The following is a 22,495-nucleotide window of genomic DNA, read 5'->3' as shown; positions in this document are numbered from 1 at the left end:
TTCTTTGTTGAAATTTGGGTATTGTAATAAATTGGGATTAACTAGTGCCGATTTGAAATTTTCGAAGGCATGCTGGCATTCAGCTGTCCATTCGAATTTTACACCTTTTTTACATAATCTTGTTATGTGACGAGAATATTCGGCAAAATTTTGGATAATACGTCTATAGTAATAGCAAAATGCAATAAATCTTTTAGCACTGTCCGCATCATGTGGGACTGGATAATTTTTGATGACGTCATATTTTTTGTCATCTGCCAAGATTCCTTGATCTGTGCATTTGTGTCCCAAAAATGTGACTTCATGCATGAAAAATGAACATTTTTCCGTATGTAGCTTTAGGTTGTATTTCCTACATTTCTCAAAAACATCAGTCAAGTTTTTAACCATATGTTTTTCGGAACAACCAATAACTATTAAAGCATCCATATACAGGAATGCTTGAGAAGGTTCCAGTCCAGAGAAAGCTATAGTCATCATTCTCTGAAAAGAATTTAGTGCTATTTTTAGACCGAATGGTAATCGCGTGAAGCGATATGAGCCATTGCTCGTTGAAGAAGACGTTACATCTCTTGAACTTTCTTCGAGTTCAATTTGATGAAAAACTGACATTAAGTCTAGGCATGAAAAATATTTTGCTCTCCCTAGTTGATCTAAAATATCATCAGCTCTAGGGAGTGGGAATTTATCGGACAACAAATTTTTATTAATTTGACGATAGTCAATTACTAATCGCCATTTTTTCTTGTCAGAACCAGGAAGAGATTTCTTTGGAACTAACAAAAGTGGGCTGTTATACGGGGACACAGACGGTCGACTATTTTATTATCAATTAATTTTTCTACCTGTACTTGAATTTCGTTAAGTTGATTTTGAGGATTCCTATAATTTTTAATACATCCTGGCTCATCATCTGTCATTCTTAGCTTTTGTTTGCAGAAATTGTTTGTTGTGATTGATTCGATTTCAAGTCCGAATACATCTCTATACTTGGTGCATAAATCTGTTAGTGTAGATTTGAATTGTGGTGGAAAATTTTTTGTTAATTGAGACATGACAGTTTTTTCCCTCGCAGAAGTGGTTTAAGCTATGTCGTAGTTCGAAAGTGATTCATATTGTAGATCTTTTATATTTACTATTTGATCTTTACTATTTGTATTCAGTAATCGGACAAATGCATTTTTGGTTGTTGCAACTGTGTTTGCAACATAAATGACATTTGGAATTTCCTGGTTAGGTATTAAAACACTATCTTCATTTGAGGATAGTTGTATTTTTCGGACAACCTGGGATCTTGCTGGTAGAATTATTGAGTTATTACCAGAGTTGTATGTTATTGGAACATATATTGAAAAATTCATATTATTTGGTCTCATCTTGAGCCAATCTTCTGTTTGATTAAAATCTAATTGACAATTGAATTTCTTCACGAAATCAATGCCTAATATTCCATCACATGGGATTAAGAAATGTGAATCTACTATATGAAAATCGTGTGGAACTATGTAATTGCCTGTCTGTATCTCAATTGAAGTTAATCCTTTAGATTGAATTAATTCCTGTCCTTAATATTCCTTGAATATTAATTTTATTGTTTCCTTGAATATCATTAAAGATATCCGTATTTTCTTTTAGAAGAGAAATATCTGCACCTGTGTCTATTAAAAAGACAAGTTTTTTATTTGTTTCTACATTGACAAAATTAACAAATATGTTTTGGCTAAGATTAATTGTGTGAACCTTGTAACTATTTATTGTTGAGTAGCTAAAGGGTGATTGGAGTTTCCCAAGTTATTTTGGGCTACTCTTACATTTCCTTGATTATTGTTATTTTGGCCTCGGTTCGAGTTGCCACGGCCTCTAGAGTTTCCTTTATTATTATTATTGGAATTGTTATAACGATGACCGCCTCTGTAATAAGGGCGGCCCCTTGTATTATAACGACCGCGGTGTATACCGCGCTGAGTCTGATTTTGGTAGAAAAGAACAGCGTTGGAATGGCCAGTTGCTTCTGTGCAACTATCTATAAATTTAGATATCGCATCGTTCATGCTGTTAAACGTGCCTGCTTGCATGGTAACTTTTACCTTATCAATCGAGCAATTCTTCGTCATTGCTTTGACGGCTTGGGTCGTGCTGTATTTATTTGCAAATTCTGGTTTCAAACCATCACTAATATAAGCACCTTCTAGAGCTTTTGTTAATTGCTCCACCTCTTGCGTGTATTGGTTGGCTGTTTTGTTCCTTTGCTGCAGATTTAGCTATTTCGCAGAGAGTACCTCAACAGATTCTCCTTTTATTGTTCGCGACAGTTTATCTTTAATTTCCTGTATTGTGTTTTCTGTGCTAATGAGATTCCTAGCATGACCTTTTAGTTTGGTCTTAATGATATTGACTGCTAAAGTCTCATGTTCTCCTTTTATTGAATCTAACAAGTTCAGAGCGTCTTTGAAACTCTGTAGGTTTTCGGCTTTGCCGTCGTACTCAAATAATAGAGACTAGGCTGTCTTTAGGAAATCTACTACTGATTATGCCATCTTGTTTACTATCTTGCTTCGCGAAGTTTCTTGATTTTAGCTATTATATTTAGCCAATCCATCAAGTTAGAAACTGGGGTGTTAATCAAAAGGTTTATTTAATTATATTTTATATTATGTTTTCATATTTATTTAGGTTCATAACTAGGCTTGTTTCTATTTCTTTTCTTTTTTTTTGCAGCTTTTGACATGGCAGCTTGATTACTAGGGTTAAAAAATATTTATTTTTTTTTCGGTTTAAAATTATTATAGTATTATCTTTAATACTTCTTCTTGGTTGGAAGCTGTTTCTTAGGAGGCGCTTTAGATTTGTTTAATTCTTTGTTTGCTAATATTTTTATATTAGAGTAAGTTTTTGTGTGGGGCTTGTCTTTTTTCTGCTTTATTAAATTTTACTGATGGTCTAAATCTTCCTGCAATTTTTGTGCAGTTGACCAGGCGGGTGGTGGCGTTTTTGTGAATAGTAGCCACCTAATATGGGCTATTCTCTTTTCATTTTTTTTGTTTTCGTCTCCGCGCTTACCCATATCACACATAAACTTTACTCACTCAGTTTATTTTTGCCATCCTTTTTAAGGTGTCCTGTCACGGTCTCCATGTAGTCACTTTAAAATTAGGGCCAGCAATGCCTAGTACTTTTCCATTTCCAGTAAAACGGTAACTTGGTTACTTCTTGTAATTATGTTCTTTATTGAATCCGCTCCATTAGAAGTCAATTTGTCAATGCTCTTATGATCTACATACCAAGGTTTCTTAGCCTAAGTCGAGGAGCAGCGCAGCGACGCTTATATGCGTATCTTATATATATATATGTGTATTGTCGCCGAGCGATGGTGCAGGAGCGATGGAGGAGGAGTGCACACATATAAGCGATCAGCGCTTGGCCAGCGTGAGAACTGCTGACCATACAATTATGTATGTTAGCCCTCAAGTGGGTGCTCGTATTGCGCATACACTTGGGCTGGACTGTTTATGTACACATTGCAACAGAGTGCTACAATGTGCTTGTATGTTATGAATACATATAGGTACAGTGGTTAACCGATATGTGTGCATACTACAAAGTTTTTATCTATCCCATTCGGAATTAAAAATTAGGTATTTCAACGTTTAGTATTGCAAGCGCTAGGGGATCGTGCAAATTCTTATGTTATCGTCTATATGGACGACATCATGATAACTGCGTCAACACAATGTGAGGCGTCAAACAGATTACAAATTGCTCTTGAAGTTCTGACAGAGGACGGGTTTTCATTTTACATTACACAGTGTTCCTTCTTAAAAACATCGGTTCAATATTTAGGCAAAAAAAATTGTCAAAAAATTGTTGCGTTGACTGCTCTTTCGCCTACACAGTCAGTAACATCGCTTAGGCAATTTATTGTATTAACAACTTACTTCAAACAGTGTATAAAGGGATTTTCACAATTGATGAAACCATATTATATTTTATATTTATTTATATTTAATAACCTCAGACAAAAATAAATGTATTTGGAAAACGGAACATGAACAGATGCGGAAAAAGGTTATTTCTACTCTTACTGGTAAACCAGTCCTTGTTATTTTTGACCCAAAATATCCAAGTGAATTGATACGGATGCAGGTTGTAGTGCCTATGGTGCAATTTTATTACACAAAATTAATGACAACCCCAGGTAACAGAATACTAGAGCAAGCCAACTTCACCTGCAGAGTCAAGATACCACTCGTACGATCTGGAGACTTTAGTTGTTGTAGACTGTAACTCACTAAAGGCGTCAAGAACTAAACAAGATTTGACCCCCAGAGCCCAACGTTAATGGGCTTATTTGCAATCATTTACATTTGAAATTTAGTATACAGAAGGGAGAATTCTATCGAGAAATCCTATCTTACCAAAGTCTATTTATGCTGTATAGGTGATTGAAGAGAAGGCAGTTAACTTGACCGAAATTTCAAGAAACTGACTCATTGCTGAACAGCGTCTAGACTCGGACGTAGCTGAAATCGTGAGCATATTAAAAGATTTCTCTCTTGCTGAAGATGTTGCGAAAACCTGTAAACTAAGGGCAGAATTTCTTTACCGAAAAATACAGAGAAATGGCAGAACACGCTGTCTACCAGTGGTGCCGCTTTCCTTCAGGTGGTCTATTATAAATGAAGTACATGAGTCGATAATGCAATTAGGGTGGGAAAAGACACAATATAAAGTTTACGATTTTTATTGGTTTGACAATATGTCAAAATATGTTAGAAAATTTGTTGACAACTGTATCACATGCAAAATGTCCAAATCAAACTCAGAAAAAATTCAGGTCGAATCCCATCCAATCCCAAAAGTCAATATTCCTTGGCACACTATCCACATCCATATAACAAGGAATTAAGTGGCAAGAGTGACCAGAAGGAGTAAGTAATTGTTCAAGTAGACGCTTTTACCAAGTATGTCTATCTTAGTCATAGCCTTAAATTATAAAGTGAGAGTTGCATAAATGCTGTTCAATCGGCCGTTTCGTTGATTGGAGTACCGAACCGAATAATAGCTGACCAGGGAAGGTATTTTACGGGCGCAAAGTTTAGTCAATTCTGTTCAGACCAAAAAAATAAACTTGCATTTGATTGCCACCGGTGCTATTAGAGCTAATGTTCAAGTGGAACAAGCCATGAGCACAGTGAAAAATATGTTAACGGCGGTTGAACCTGGAACGCAGTCTTGCCAGGATGTGTAATTGGAGGTGCAGTTAGCAATGAATTGTACAACTAACCTTGTGACGAAGGCAAGCCCTCTTGAAATGTTATGCTACTTAATAGCGAAGAAAGGCATCAAACCAAGTTGAGTCCGAAACTTAAGGGGCCTTTTAAAATAATACAGGTTCTGGAGGGTGATAGGTACCCCCTAAGGTCCTTAACCAATAAAAGAAATTACAAATAAGCACATGAAGATTTGAGAAAATTGACAAAGGGGCAAGTGCCTGTGGAGCTTAATGTGCTTGATAATTTTAATTATAATGTTGAGAGTGATAAAATAGGTGCAGACGGTGTAGAGAGCGAAAATAAAAATATTGAAAATGTTGAAGCCACTGAAAAAAGTGAAACACACCCATAAGGGTGACGAAAGTTTTACTGCTGGCCAAAGATAACGGCAGAGTAATCAGACCATATAAAATAATGCAAGCACATGTGCAAAACAAACTGATGTTTGATTTGATCATGGCGTGTAGGGCATTAAATGAGTAATTCTAATGTTGCATAAAGATGAATATTTAATATTGTTTAAAATTACTTCATAATAAAAATTATGCAAGGATGTTGGTTAAGGAGGAGAAATTAACTCGATAAGATTACACGAATTGAAATGGAAATATTAAAAATAAAATTATAGAATTAAATGATGGCGGCCTTCACTACACGAGTTCGTGTTAAAGTCAGGATGGCCGTGTCCGGGAATGAAGATTGCTGGTTTCTTAGAGTGTAACTATTTTGCATAAACTCGAATTATTTCATCATTTTATGTTTTGCGTCATTGTATATTGTGATATTGTGTGGTATATTGTGAAATCATTCTTAGAATTTGACTGCAACGTATAATATGACTGCCAAAATACCGTTACGAGTGAGGCGACGGCGTTTTCGCTCTGTCGCCGAGTGTAGTCCAGCCGCCGCGTGTAAAGCATAGATCGATGCGCGAGTAAAAAATGCGAGTAGCACACGCTGGTTGGAATTCGCTTCACTCGAAAAGTTTGTATGTCAACATGGCAGACCAGCCACAAGAAAATAACAACTCTACATACATATCACAAATATATTCTCAAAAAGTATAAATTTTTAATTAGAATTTAAAATTTTTATTTGGAAATATAGTTTTATTTGCAATTAAGAAGTAATTATTAAGTTGATAAATTTAAACAAATCTGAAGAAAACACAGACTTAAAAGTTCCGATACCAGTAAGTGGGATTTTTGAACTGCTGCTGGGTGATCACCTGGTTATGTTGAAAAAAAATTATAAAAAAGATAAAACTCTTTTAAATGTATTTACCCTTTAAAATATGAACATTTACGGACTTGGAGTTTGCATTAGACGGTAAGCAAGTATATTGCCCTGAGTCAGCAATGCTTGCTCGTTGAATCAACAGATACGACGTTGTTATGTCTCCTTTTTCAGTTATTACTGAAACTCCCCCTCTTGGTGAATCATAGTTAATTTCCTGCGAAATAAGTAATGCTTTTTGTTGGTTAGTGAGCTAACAATTAGAATTATCAAACTGGAAAGATATATAATCTGGAAAACGATATAAAAACTAAATTTTTTAATATCGTGGAATTTCATAGGACAAAATCTACGGCTAATAAATTCAAATAAATCAATTAGTGTATGTACCAGGCAAAAGGAGGCGTTTCCGACTATATATTCCTGATCGGGATCAAAAGCCAAGTTGATCTAGCCATGTCCGTCTGTCCGTATGAACGTCGAGATCTCAGGAATTATAAAAGCTAGATGATTGAGATTCTGCGAACAGATTCACACTTGCTGAGTAACGAGTGTCTGATGGTCGGGTAACTCGACTATAGCATTCGTGTTTATTATAGGGTGGTGGTTACCGTGCGAGATATCAACCAGGTACCCAAAGTTTAAGAGCAGAAGCGATCAGATGGGGGCTGTTTTACTTGAAACAAGACAGAATGCTATGGTCGGAATGCGAACGCGAAATTACGTCATTTTTCTGGGATATCGATAGATATTGCACTGGCCTAGTCCTGGGAAGGCCAATGACATCGGACACCATCAGCGGCAACGACACAGCTGCAGCGTGTGCGGCAACAACGGCGAACAGTCACTAGTTAAGTATTGTAAATTATAGCTTTATAGTGTTTCAGTTCGGCATACACTAGATTTTGTAAAATATTTAGTTCCGGTTTTATTTCGAATACCGAGCAAAACCATCAGACTATTCATAGCCTTGAAGTAGTTTTATTTACTTTAACAACACAGTGATTAAAAAAAAATGTACAAAGGTGCAATGTTGTTTACACACGATTTCCTCATTTTTTTGCAATATTCCGTTAGTCCATTGCAATTCGGCTATACAGATATTTTATACATTGGGAGCAGAACTGGAGATTCTGCTACACGAATGAGAAGCATGAGTAGACAAATCGTTTTCTAGCTTCCCTTGCAGACAGATGCAGATATAGATTGTGAGTCCTTTGATTTCACAAAGTACACATCCTGGCAAATTGAATTATTATTTGCATTATTATTTCATAAAAATGTCCTATTTTTTCCGACATGGACACTATGGGAGTAGTATAGCCTACGCCACATTTTCCATTGCAAAACAGTGGCGTGCCAGGAATTTCGAAAACGTCTGTTCAGTATCGGCGATACAAGATTTTTGAAGACGGACTAACTAAAAGTGAGGGCAAGTGCTTACCGATTTTGGCTAAAATAGCTAGTCATCAATAACTGATCTCGTAATGTTGGAAGTTCTAAAACACGAAAGAGGCTGTTAAGCACCTCTAACTGAAACTTGCAGGTCCCCGGCTGTTTAAAAGAGCTGGTACCAATTCGATCTCAAAAAAAAAAAAATAAGTTGGTGTTCTTGGATGAATAAAAACTGACTCCTTCTTTAGGAAATCGGCAGGTGAAGATGAAGCGGAGGGATGGATAAATGTGTGCGATTATCAAATGAATTATCTAGAATCACCAACGGAGTTTCACGGCTTAAACTAGAAAAATGTATATTTCTTCATGACAATCATATTGACATTTGGAAACGTCCTTATGCTAATTGTCACTTTCAAATAATGTTCTGCAGAACAAATCGTCCAGACGGGAAAGCACATGACGGAAAAGGCAACAAATGACTATTCAGTTTCTTCATTGTACCGACTCATAAGAATATTGTCTTGTCTCACCCCCTACTTGAGGACACGTTACCTTATGGTAGCGCATCAGTTTGATTTTCGAGATAACATGCAACTATTGAACAAGTCACTCGAATAATAAAAGAAATACGAACTGTTTTCGAAAAACGAAAATATCCCAGGAAATGGGCGTTAAGGTAGTATTTGGTGAAGAACAGCTTTTACTTCTACCACCATGTGAAGCTATGGAAATACGTAGTGGAAAACGAAGATGCTGCGTCGTCTAAGTCAGACTCAGAAAATCAGGGTGGAATGTAAAGTATAGTTGGGCATCGATAGTTACCACCGTGCTTGCCATTGAGTACAACTATATTAAGGAAATAACATCACTTGAAAATGTTGAAAAAGAGGGAACAGCGTTGAAGAAAATCTAGCGAGTGCAAGGCGAAAAAAACAGCAGAAAATTCGGATCGTAAAGACAGAGTCAAGTTTACCAGTAGTAAAAGAAGTCGTCGAGGGATGAAGTCTGAGCATAGAAGTTGGTGTGTCGGAGGGTCAATTTGACAATTTAGAGATTTCCCTGGTATTACTCGCATCCACTTGATACCTTTTTTTTGAAGAAGAATCACAAAAGACTCCTTCCATATATGGGGGAACTCTGAAGATTCCAGAGATTAGGTAAATAGTTTCACACAGCCAGGGATTCCGTCGGGACCTGGCGAATAGAAAGGCTTAATACGCTAAAGATTGTGAGCTTTCATTTAGAGTAGTACATAATATAAGCTTTCATACCTCGTAAGAGTATGCCTATTCGGAATGACGTGATGGTAGACCTAACCGCAATTAACACTCCACCTTCCCGTTGGGAGGGTCGATAATACCTCATACCTGGGAAAACTTAAGAGTTAAGTATTTCCGGCATTAAGCAAATCTCTGTAAGCACAATTATATAGGATGCAAAGGAAAGGCTATCAGAATAAAATGTGGTTAGTTTGCTACGCAAGCCTAAAGCATTTTGTAGAGGAGGAAGAGGAAGAGACAGATGGTGGTGAGGGAAGTTTAATTCCCAAGGGCCCGTTTTTCCTATTTTTAATCTTAGCCTCGAACACTTTTACAACTATACTATCCGAACTCTTTTACCACTATACTATCACCAGGACATTAGGGACAGTTATCTTGAAAGATGAAATGTCCCTAGCGTAAGAAAAGTTAAATTTTTACACATTTATATTATCGGCTTTTGTTTTGTCCTTTATATAAGTCAATACATCAAATGATATTTGATCAACGGAAAGCCGATAAGCGAAAATTTGTTTCTTTAGTGGAGCCACTGCGAGGGGTTTCGGCCCTACAGTGTGTATTTCTGAAAGGCCAACTTATGCCGGTAGTCCGGACTCAATATTCACTCGTGGTGGTAAACCAATTGGGACAGGTGGAATTACTGGTTAGGAAACTAGTGCAGACAAATCGGAATCTTTAGCAATCCCAATCTGGACATCGTCCACAACGGATCGATCGGGTTGCTGGAATAATTTTTAGCTGCCGATCTCAGCAACATTTTATGGTTTGCTACGATTGACGACAGCAGATATTGATTCTTTACCAGATTCGGCTATTTTGAATTTGAAGACTCCTCTAATAGAACAAGGATATTAAACTGTAAGTCTAGCACGGGAAGCAGATTATCAGCTCGACGTAAAATATCTTTAGCTCCACAAAAACTGCTGATCAGTCCCTTCAAGCCACTTTTATTTATTTATTTACAGGACATTTAATGTGCATAAATGGACAACTCACGTAGTTGTTAAAACCATTGATGGTTTCTTCTTAAGCAAATATAAACAAGGAGCGCAGAAAAAACACTACTGCTACTACTCTGAACATTAACATAACCAAGAGGCCGACAACAAAACAACTTTAATTATATAAAAAATATAATCTACGAAACACAGGATGCCTTGGCCGATACGATGAGAGGAAGCAGAATAGAGAGCATTATTAGTGCTTAAAATATTGTTAGTGGACAAAGAGTAGAGACAAATAACCCACTAACTAAACCAGTTTTCGTTGCCATGATATCTGAGGTAAGCCTAACAAAAAACAAGAGAGAATGCTATAGTCGAGTTTCCCGAATATCCCGACTAGTTACTTAGCTAGTGTGAATGCGAGAGTAAAATTTCATAATTTTTCTGGGATATCGATAGATATTGGGCACCAAAATGAGAAAAAACTTAAATAAATTTCCAATGTGTGTGCGGCACCGGTTCAACAGGTTTAGAGTGGCCGTGGGAAAAATTTGTTTGGCAAATCGATATAAATTTACATAACTAATAATATTATGGAAAACTATCGAAAAATCTTTCAAAAGTGAGCGCGTGCCAGTTTTAAGTGGTTGTAAGGCGTTATAGTGGGCGTGGGCGTATAGTTTGGCAAATCGATAGAAATATACAAGACTAATGAAATTATCAAAAAATATCGAAAAATGGTTAAAAAAATTGTGTGCCTTTCAGTTTTGGCGATTTTAGGGCGTTGGAGTGGAAGTGGAAAATTTTTTTTTCAAATCGATAAAAATTTACAAGACTAATAAAAATCACACAAATCATAAATTTGGTGGCACGAACGCACAAACTCTCTGAGCTAGCCGTTGCAATTTGTAGCGACCAGAAACGTACGACAAGTGTGATTGTCCGCTCAAAAAGGAAAAAAGAGGAAGATGGCGAAGCCGTGGCTGTACAGCTTAAAGAAGGATGACTTTTCCGCCATAGCAAACGCACTTGGGATCAAGCTGGAGGGTTTGGTAGAGGAAATGGGGAAAACGCTGTCCAGTTCATCGACCAGACCACAGACGAGCCCAAATCAGTCGCAATTCTGGAAGAAGTAGAAAAGGAGTGCGGAAGGAGACCGGCTGTAGTCACCGGCGTAGAAGGCCAAGTGTGGACCCCCGACTTCGCTAGAATGGCGGAGGCCAGCGGAAGCCGGTCCGAAAGGCAGGAAATCGGACAGGAACGACGAGACGGCGGCCGCGAAAGAAGGGACTGACGGGAAGACAGACGTGATAGGCGGGAGACCGTAAGGGCAGCACCGCAGGACTACGCAAAGGTGGCAAAAAAGGTGCGAGAGTGGAATTTTCGTTACGACGGGAACGAGAAGCCGCTTGAGCTCCAGGTGGAACAGGTGGAATGGTCAGCAATGACATATGGACTCGACATAAACCAGATCGCAAGAGCGATGCCGGAACTACTGAAGGGCAGGGCCTTGAAGTGGTTCATTGCCAATCCGTCACCTGGATGCATTGAAGGCCCTGGCCGATCAGTTCGAAGAGCTTGACACCTAAAGAGAACGATTCGATTAAGAGCGGACCCACAGCTCCCGACATCAGTGAGACTTCCCAGGAGTAGATCGAAACGCGGTGTGCAGGAGGTGCCCGGTCGCCATCGTAGGCCCGTCCAGGAACAGCAACGACAGGCGAGACACGGACCCGGAGCGGCAGGTGCGGCCCAAGAACAATGAAATTCTGCCAAAAATCGGGAAACGCCAAGCGACCCCGGCCTCAGAGGGGCTTCCAGGGCTCGCAAGGTGCAGTCCCTCAAAATTAATGGGCAATCTGAAGGCGGAAGAAAGACTGCCCGCCACAGTTCTCATAAACAGAGTGGAGATTAAAGCCACGGTGGATACTGGAGCTTTATTAGCGAGGAGCTGGCGGACAGGTTGCAGGTGGCAAGAAAGATCCTACCTACGAGGAGAGAATGGCAGATGGACGGTACGAGGAAGTCACGTCGCTATTCAAAGTCAACATAGGACTCGGGGAGCAGACCGTCCGGATTCAACTGCTGATCCTACACAATATAATCGCTCTGGTATTAGGTTGGGACTTAACGAGACCTAACGAGAATGGGAGCACGGATGGAATGCGCCGGATAGAGCGTAACGATACCGGTTGGCTCATCGGGGGAAAGCAGGCCACGCGAGAGACTGTCAGTAGCAGTCGTGGTGAGAGCTGAAGACTTCTCCGAGAAGGATGTTGAGGAATTCCTGAGGTTTGAGTTGACCAGTTAACAAAGGGTACAAGGAACATCAACCGTGGCAGTGCACAAGTTAAAAGTGAAGGGCGATCAATCAGTCAAGCAGCGGTAATACCCTAAGAACCCTAAGATGCAGGTGAAGATCAACGCCAAAGTCGACGAGCTATTACCGTCTAAAAGCCAGTACAGCTCACCGAAAGTGATGGTGAAAAAGAAAACAGGGCAATGGAGGTTATGCGTGAACTTCCGGCAGATAAACGCAAGGTCCGTGATGGAAGCGTACTGGACCGATTAAAAGAGGCAAAGTACATAACCAGTCTGGACTTGAAGGACGGATACTGGTATTTTCCGTTGGAAGCAGGGAGCCGGCAGTATACGGCATTAACGGTGCCAGGAAAGGGCCTGTTTCAATAGAAAGTGATGCCATTCGGACTGCACTCCGCGTCGACAACGTTTCAGCGAGCTGTGACCCAAGTTATAGGGCCTTCGTCCTGCGGATTCTGCAGGAGCACATGAGCAACTTGAAGGAGGTGTTCCAGAGTCTACGGGCGGCGAACCTGAAAGTAAGTGTGGATTACGCATTCGAGGCCGTAAAGTCCAGGCTGGTCGCCGACCCGATCCTGGATTGCTCCGACTTCACGAAGACGTTCGTGCTGCAGACGGATGCCAGCGACTGTGGGCTGGACGCGATCCTCAGTCTAATCAAGACGAGCGAGTGACCTCATACTCCAGTAGAACGCTGAACGCAGCGGAGGGGAACTACTCTGCAAAGGAAAAGGAATGTTTAGCAATAATATGGGACGTCACGAAATTGAGACCGTACCTGTAGGCCTACCACTTCAAGGTGATCACGGACCATATGGCATTAAGAGTCCGTCAGGCAGGACGGGCGCAAGGCGCTGGATCTGAAACAATACGACTTCGGAATTTCGTACAGGAAGGGCCAGTTGAACGTCGTCGTGGACGCGCCTTCGAGAAAACCTCTGCAGGAGACGAGCCGCACAGTGAGTGTTAAGGACGATTATAAAATAAGAGAGCAGCACGGATGCAGGTGGACGGAGGAGATGCGAAGAATAGTTAAGCTGTAACCGCAAAAATTTCCGGAAATACATCGTCCCGATGAGAAGAGCAACAACTGAGACACTACGAAAGGCTATTTGAGAGAGGGGATAGTTTCCAGATACAGATACGGAGGGGAACACAAGGTTGGGGGACACTGTATGGGTCTAAGAGCACCACCTGTCGAAGGCAGCTGAAGGTTTCGCGGCGACGTTGGCGCCGAGGTTTGACGGACCGTTCACAATCAAAAAGTTCACATTACCAGCTATCTGCATCCTAGAACACGACACAACCAGGAGAGTAAGGCGTGGGCGCCGGAAGGGAGAAGACGACGCAAGGTATCGAGTCGGAGTAGAAGTCACATACACACATAGGCCCTTTGGAGCACGAGAGCGGGACAGGGAGCAGCCAAGAACCGTTAACGGCGAGTACGCGGACGGGAAAAGCCCCGTTACCGGTACAGGCCCACGGAGTAACATCACAAGGAGCAGAAAGAAAAACCGAGATTTCGGAGAGGTCGGCTAGAGTTATGGCAGCACGCATCATTCACGCCCGGGGGGTTCGAGAGACCGGCGTCGGGGAACAGCCCGGGGCGATATGGAGTAGGGATTCCGATTCATATCTCCAACTCCTGGAGTCACCCCTGGTTTCGCGATCTTCATCCCCGTTGAGTGTGGAGAACCCGGAGGGGATTCAAGGGGGAGATGTGAGGAGTCTTAAAACTCCTCACAAGTCTTGTGAAGGGGAGAGGCCCCTTCCTTCCGGGATTCCTGCGGTCTAAAAAGGGTCGGCGCAAGAACGGATCGGGTCAGTTAGTGAACTAGAACGCGCGCGGAAGGAGGCAGTGAGACATAACGTGCAGTGAAGGAGTTTGTGAGCGAGAACGCGCAGACAAGTTGGTGAAGACCAAACAGTGAAAGCGTCGAGCAGCAAGAGGACCAACAGGACACGGAAGGACACGGAAGGACGACCAGTGCGTGTAGAGAGCGATCCTTGGAGTGGAAGAGCAAGGCCCTGGCGTGTTTGAAAGGGTCAGTGGAGTTAGTGGACGGCAAAGGTGGTCCCAGGCGTTTGCTCAACCCGTGTACGATACACCCTGCCCCATAACATCCTAAACCCGTTCCAGCCGGCAGGAGGTCCTTCGGCAGGGAACGACAAGGACCTGGCGTGTTCGGAAGAGTCAGTGGAGTCAGTGGTCAGGCCGAGCGTTGCATCAACCCGTGTATGCTAATATATATAAAAGACTTTCCTTTAATCGGAGCTTTCTTTGCAACGAGCATAATAACTCTGCGTTCCATCCTGTTTTATCAACATCGAAAGTCAATCACCCATAACTGTTATTGCGATCAAAAGTAATTTATCCTTTAGGCTTTACCTGATTGTTATGATTCCACTGCACTGAAATTGGCGGGTCCGGCAAATGTTTTATCACGCATGTTAAATTAACCGTTGATCCCAAATCAATGTAAATCTCTGGACCGCCAAGGATACTAGTAATAGGCTCTAGAAATATTAAAAAATATTGGAAATTGCGTAAAGTTATACACGTTATTTGTAAAGTGAAATGGAATCGTGTTAAAAGTTTAGAGCATTTAAAAATATATACTACCTCAAAATCGCTCTCCAAGCTCGGAGAAATCACTAGCAAATCATCTAAGTAATTGAACCTCTCATTTCTAAAATGAGCAGGCACGACCTTGTTCATTTACTGAGACATCGTGTTTGTAGCATTGCACCGACCAAATGGCATGGCCATTGGAGAAGTGTGGTAGAGAAGTACTGTGAAGGCCATCTTCTCGGGGGGAGACCTCTAATGGCACCTGCCAATACGGGTCCTTTAGATCAATGCTATCAGCTTTTGGCAAGCGACTCAAAATTATGTTTATTTGAGGAAGAGAGCATGCATCGTAACATCCCATAATAACATCCCATAAATCGGAGGGCTGAGCTGCTGCTGAGGACAGCAGCAAAACGAATATGTTTTTGAATATGATAAGGAAGGCATATTCATGGGCAGCGTAAGAATGCTGACCATTAAGAAATCAAGAATCATGTAACACATGAATTGAAGTCCAGCGCTTATATATGCACATACTGTACTGGTGTACAGTGGTTCTTAGATATACGCAACCGAATACACTACAGTCTGTACCTTTCCCCACAAACTGGATTTTCGCATTGGACAAACCTATTAGAAAATTTGTTTCCCAAATTTTTTAACTTCAGAAGGCCTTTGTAAGAACGTCACACCCTATGTTTACGCCATTTTCGTGCGCCAGTTCTAGGTGTCCATAAACGGAAGAGGGAATCCACACGCTATCTTATCCATAGAGAGTTATATTTCTTTCCTTTAGGGGCGTCTGGCCACACTTTTCCTAACTTCATTACATTTACATCTACTTTTGTAACTGAGCAAGAATTCATTGTTCACATTGGCAATCACTCGGCCGCACCGAATCACATTCGGAGTCCAAGGCTACATTTTGTCGTTCTTCGAGCCGGATCTTCGAGGAATAGTTTACGACAGTACATACACATAATCCTTAGTGTAAGTAGTTTGCCGACCGCCATATCTATTTTCATTTCCTTTGGCCAGTAGAAGGTTTGCATCGTTTGTTCTGATCCATGTATACGTTATACAGTTACATATTCCAAACTCCCGCAACACAATTAATGTTGGATCCTAAACTCCAATTGGGGAAATCCACAAATATCATACATATAATTAAATAATTGCAATACTCATAAAAATGTCTGCCGGAAATCGTTTGGTACTATTATGTTTACTTTTATGATTATAGACGTGTAAGATTGTTTCGAATCTTGGACACCTATCTTCAATATTTTGTTCACTACCGATGATTCTCAGCTTTTCATTTACGGTGTTGTTAAATCTTTCTATATCGGATACACTATTTTGCTAGTTGTTACAGAAATTTTTACGCCTTTGGATCTTAACCAGTTTATGCACATAAAAGCTAAATCTTCGCCCGCTTTAATTTCCTGTGGCTTTTCCATATCATTGAATAGCTCTTTTCGCTTCTAGCCAACCTCTACTTTTTACTTCAACTAGTGAGGCAAATTCGAATAAATATTAATACAAGATAGGAAGATCGGGCTTCCCGTGAGATAAAAACCTAACACGTATTTTTCCCTTGTGTTAAATATTTCTGGTGTTGTTTTATATGTCAATTTTGTGTCTCGATGTTCTGTTTTTGCCAGATTTCACATTCATTGATATTATTTTGAATTAGCTTATGACTATCCGGGTAATAGCATTTTTCTTTAAACCAATTAATACCTGGATGTAATTTAGGATTAAATTCTTAAATTCCGCATAAGTTAGTATATCAATTAGCTTCGTGGTACATCGCAATAGTTTTGTAAAATTGTTAGGGCTTATGATTTCGGTAAATGCCCTTTGGAAGATAAAAAAATCCTCATCATTAAGGAAGTAAATTGCGCTTTTCTTGGTGCACACATATTCCTTAATGAGGGTTTTGTCGAGTTTAAGTGTCATTTCTTTATAGATTATTTTAATCTTTAGTTTTTGAAAGAATTGGCTTACACTTGTTGTGTCGCCTTTTTCTATCTCTATTTATTTAGAGAAGAAATTGATTGGTCTCTCCGTTATTGATACATAATTATCTTCATTAGCACTATGTATAAGTGCGTCTACGCTGTTCGCGACTTCGCCAACTATAACTTCTTCTATCTTTGTGCGGGAAAGAGCATCCGCGACATAGTTTTCTTTTCCTGGAAGATATTTGATTTTATAATCGAATTCATTAAATTTGATTTTCCACCTTTGTAATTTCATGTTCGGCTCTTTGATATTATTGAGCCATACCAATGGCTTATGATCACTCATTATTTCAAATAGTAGGTATGACCTGAAATATTTTGTCTCCCAAACTATAGCTAAGAGTTCTTTTTTAATAGTAGCATAGTTGATTTCGGGTTCGTTCAGCGTTCTGCTGGCATAACAAACGGGCTTACGGTTCTGTGATAGCACTGCACCAATAGCTACATTACTCGCGTCAGTTGTTAGAGAAAAGGGGTTTGAAAAAGCAGGGTAGATTAATATCGGATTTGAAGTTATCAAAACTTTAAGTCTTTCAAATGATTCGAAGTAGTCTTTACATTTGATATTTATTACAGCACCTTTCTTTAGTTTGAGGGTCATGGGTTTAACTATCTTGGCAAAGTTAGGAATGAACTTGCGATAGAACCCACATAATCCCAAAAATGATATTATCTGTTTAGGTGTCTTAGGTAACGGAGAGTTTGCGATTGCATTAGTTTGGTTTGGGTTTGGCTTAATGCCATTTGTTGTGATAATATATTCCAGGAATTCAGTTTCTTTTTTCATGAATTCACATTTGTCTAGCTGCAACTTCAAGTTGGCGTCTCTCAGTTTCTTTCTTTAGAGATAGAATATGTTCCTCCAATAAAGAGAGTAAACAGTTATAACGTCCAAATAGAAATGGCCAATAGACATACGTTCATATTCATAATACCCATGCTTAGTTGAAAAAGCAGTTTTTGCAATACAAATTTCGTCCATCTGGATTTGGTGAAAACTCTTAGCTATTTCTATGGTTGTAAAATATTGGCATCTACCCAATTTATCCAATATCTCATCCATTCGAGGAATGGGAAATTTGTCATTAACAGTTATCTCGTTGAGATTCCTGTAATCAACTACCAACCTAATTTTCTGTTTCCCAGAGGCTCCTGCCTTCTTGGGGACCAACCAAATAGGAGAACAATAAGGGGACTTCGATTTGCGAACGATCCCTTGTTCTGTCAATTCATTGATTTGTTTGTTGACTTCTTGGTCAACACTTCGGGGGTACTTATAGGGTTTTCGGTATACTGGATCCTCATGCTGAGTCTGGATGACATGTTTAATAGTACTTGTGAAGGTCAAATTTTCGCCTTCCTTGTATTCTCAATATTCGTATATATATATTTAAACATTAAGTTTCCTCTACATTTATGTGCTCGAGTCTATACTTATTACATTCGCGTAACTCATTGTTGATCGCGAAGTTGACTATATCAATGTCAACGGACATGGGATTCAGATGTGTTACATCATTGTCCACTGGGTCACCAACAACTTTTGAAGTGAAGTATTTTGGTAATGCGGTCTCCTTCTTCTGTTGTTGATGCTTTGGTTTAAGGCACTTAGGTGCGGTCTTAACCTTTTGCATCTTTGGATTGATTTCCTCCGCTGGAACAAAATCATCGTTTTGCTGTGGGTCGCCCTTCTTTTCTCCATACAAAAACTTAAAGGTTCTCGAACCTGGAAATACCGTCTCGTTATCATAATCTAACCTAGCTTTCGCCTCCTCTAGATACTTTCGGCCTAACAGGAAACTATAATTGTCGGAAAATTTGTGGACATAGAATTTCTGAACAGACGGACATACTGAAGTGGGCTTCATCATTATGCTTTTCTTTAATTTTATTGCCCGATTTAATGGTTATACTGCAATAATACACCATTAGATCTTCTTCTTTTTCTTCTAAATTTTCAACATTTTCCCCTGTAATATTGATTGATGAGCCTGTGTCGATCATTCTCTTGTAAATTTTGTTATGATAACCTATTCGCACATGGGGACTGGTACGTCCTCCTGTGTCATTTGAGTGTCCGAGGCAGCTTGATGAAAATTAACATCCATACTGCTTTGGCCACTTTAACTCTCGTGTTTCCTTTTTACCGGCCCCTGACCGTTAGTATTATTTGAGGTAGAAGGTTGGATATTAAGGGAATTGTTAAGCGGATTGTTTTGTTGGGCTTGTGTTAAATCCCTTCTAAACGTGTAATAATTTCCCCTTTTATGACCCGGTATGAGAGACGAGGTGAATACTGACTTTGATTTGTCGTAGGTTGATTCGAATTATTCTGATTTGTTTCAGCATAATAATAGCTGTAATCGTGATTTCTGTTCCTGTAATATCTTTGATTATTGCTTTGACTATGATTTTCCCTGTACCTGCATCTGTTCCCTTCTGATCTATTAGAACGCTGATTTTCTGGACTGGCATTATAAAGCTCCATTGAAGCTTGTTTTAATTTATAAATAGTATTGATATCTTTGTGTGCCAATGACATATAAATTCTATCCGGCAATTTTCGATCTATTACGGATTTTACACTTCTATTTAACATTTCAGTGTAATTTGTTTTATCGACAGGTTCGCTTTCTAATTCTAGCTTGTCAAACATAATCCAATATTGTGATTCGAGCTTCTCTATGAACTTATAGATGCTTCTGGGGTATAATGTATCCTCCAATTGTTTTATAAGTGTTATGTAGGGCCTGTGATCCTTGAATGCCATCGCCAGGGCCGTCTTTGTATCCAGCCATGTATTTGCTTTTTCTTGGGTGACGAACTCCAATGCTGCATCTATTAGTAACCGTTTTACTCCTCGGTATATAACGTGTATCTGCCTGGCATCTTGGGTAGGGTATAAGCTAAGTAACTGCTCGACCTAGTTAACAAACCCAGACAACTTGCCAAGTGTGCCATCGTAGTAGTTCAGTCTTTAATCTAATTCAAAAATTGATTTAGGTGGATTTCCGAAAGTTGTGGAACTCCCATGGTGTATTTGTATAAGTTTGTGGATACACGGAGTTTATTTTAAATTTGGTTTTAAATTACGGAATTAAAAATTTTAATTAATTTTGTTTCCGACCGCACGGGATTTTCTTTTAAATTGTTTTGCAGATGTTAATGACCACACGGGATTTTTCTTGAATACTACTTTCACGTATATTCTTTTGCGGATCTTAAAATAATTTAAGAATCACTGTTGGCGAATGATCTTGTCAACCCTATTTCCCTCCGACGTCTGAAAAGAATACATCCACATGAACTCCTTACACGTAAGATAGCATAATCTCTTCACGGTACATTTGTATACACTATAATTAAGGAACAGAATCCATAAGTTTTAAGCTACACATAGGTTAAGTTTAGAAGGCACTGAACGATTCCTACTGACTAATAAATAATATTAAATGATTTAAACTCAAAAAAATTATATAATAATTCGGCGATCCTGGATAGCTAGTTGTATAGCGTATCCTTCGATGGTACCGAACTCTTTATTTAACAGATCCTACCGACTGCGCCAATTAAATAATTGCAATACTCATATGTAAAAAAAATATAATTTTATTTTACTGAATGATTACAATATTTATTCTTCAGAAGAACACCGACTGATTATAATTAGGCCTCAAACTGAACTCTTATAATTACTATGATTTGATTGACGTTCAAGCCTCGTTTTCCAGCTTTTCTAAAAAGGACTTTAGACTTTAGGGTTCTGATCAAACGAAGAGAGAGCTTTTGAGTTGCTGACTTTAATTGTCTTTGCATTTCTCTTGGATTCAAGTGCATTCACTGTTGCATACAAGTGCTCTTAGATTCTTATATTTTTGTTTATTGAAATCTAATACTTTTGTTTTTCGGGATTGCGAGTCCGAGCTTTGAGCGTGGGAACGTGGCGATGTTGCGAGCGCTTAAGCAAGGAATGTTTAAATTAGGCGACGGATGTTTAGTCTACCAGTGGGTGACTTATCTGGAGTTGGGGTTTATTCCACTAAACCTTGTTTTGAGGATCATATGACAGTCTTATTGTTATCTGGTATCTGTTGGGTACATACAGAGTAGGTTAGGGTGTGTTAATTACAATTGGTAAGTGTAGGGTAATAATACACATACATGTTGAATGTGTATTATTGTGTAGGCGTGTGCTTAAGTCTTAGGGACTTATGGGATTGTCACTATATATACGGAAAATTAGTTTGAGTTCCTTATTTCAATTGTGCAAATGTACCAATAACATACATCTAGCTTCAACTACAGTAACAGTGCATTCCCAATTGAAATTTCGAAAAAAAAAACTTTAAAATTTATTTTTCTACAATAAAGAAGCTTCGTAGAATCATTCAATGGCTTCCTAGAGTGCAGAAGGAAAATAAACACCCGATTGTTCATATTTTAAAATCGTGCACATTAGGGTACATTAGCCGAAGCATGTGTTGTCTACAATCAGTTTCTCAAAATTACTACCACCTTTTTCAGTTAAATTCCATCTTTACAATGTCCTTATTTTAAAATTGTGAATATGAAGATACTATTGAGTTGCATTTTTAATTTTGAGTCGTAAAGATCGTCAGTGTTTCAAATAAGCGGTACTAAAGAAAAGCAATTCACGGTATTAAAGCGCAAATCATTTTTGTCGTTTTATTGCGTTTTTGTTTAGTTGATCTTTAAATTTTGAATCGTCAAGATCGTCAGTGAAATTTAGTGATCTTAGAAATTTATTGACGCTTTTCAGGTTTGTATTTTTCATGTAAGTAACACAAAACTTATAATATTTATAAATATTTCATTGAAATTTAATTATTCGTTTTCCTTTTAGTTTCGAATCTTTTCTATTATATTTTCATTTTCTGTATTATTTTAGTTTAACAGCATCAAACAGCTATACACATATTTTAATCTTTGTATTTTAATTAATATTTTTGTATAATTAATTATTCCCAATACAGTTATATATATATTGTCTTGCAGATGTTTCCCTGTTGTCTATCAGGCTATAACATAATATATCAACACGGTACTGAACTGAAATTTATAAATAGAATTTATAGATAGAAATATAACATCTACATGGAATATTACATTTACATTACACATAAATACATTTAGAAGTGTTTCAGGGAATGCATAAAGAATCCTTTCAAGGAATGCTTACATAGGCGTTAAATTTACACTTCTGTCTTCCATTCATGTTGACGGTAGTCAGATCAAATTATTGTTTCTGCTTCCCACTTTTTAAGTTTACTTCGCACATCTACATTCCATTCCGTTTGACGGTACTCTGATCAAATTATTGTTGAGGATTCCTACATATCAACTTAGCTGTTAGTTAGCTGTATTTGGATCACGTCACTTTGACGGTACTCGGAATGATATACTGTCTTCAGTACCAAAAAGA

At 39.0% G+C, this 22,495-nt stretch overlaps 1 protein-coding gene across 1 annotated transcript in view; it reads right to left on the bottom strand.

Annotated features, from left to right (window-relative positions):
- Positions 1-6,350: 6,350 nt before the first annotated feature.
- Positions 6,351-22,495, bottom strand: part of dpr21 (defective proboscis extension response 21) — a 124,513-nt gene continuing 108,368 nt past the window's right edge. The window contains exons 5-7 of the mRNA NM_001170367.2: positions 14,843-14,970; positions 6,558-6,726; positions 6,351-6,501 (exon numbers count right to left, since the gene is read on the bottom strand). Of these exons, the coding sequence (NP_001163838.2) occupies positions 6,407-6,501; positions 6,558-6,726; positions 14,843-14,970 (392 nt within the window). The 3' untranslated portion in view covers positions 6,351-6,406. The remainder of the gene's footprint in view (positions 6,502-6,557; positions 6,727-14,842; positions 14,971-22,495) is intronic.

This window comes from Drosophila melanogaster, chromosome 2R, assembly GCF_000001215.4.
Source record: "Drosophila melanogaster chromosome 2R".
Taxonomy (NCBI): domain Eukaryota; kingdom Metazoa; phylum Arthropoda; class Insecta; order Diptera; family Drosophilidae; genus Drosophila; species Drosophila melanogaster.
Note: the sequence above shows the minus strand (reverse complement) of the source record. Positions and strands in the feature narration are given on the sequence as shown.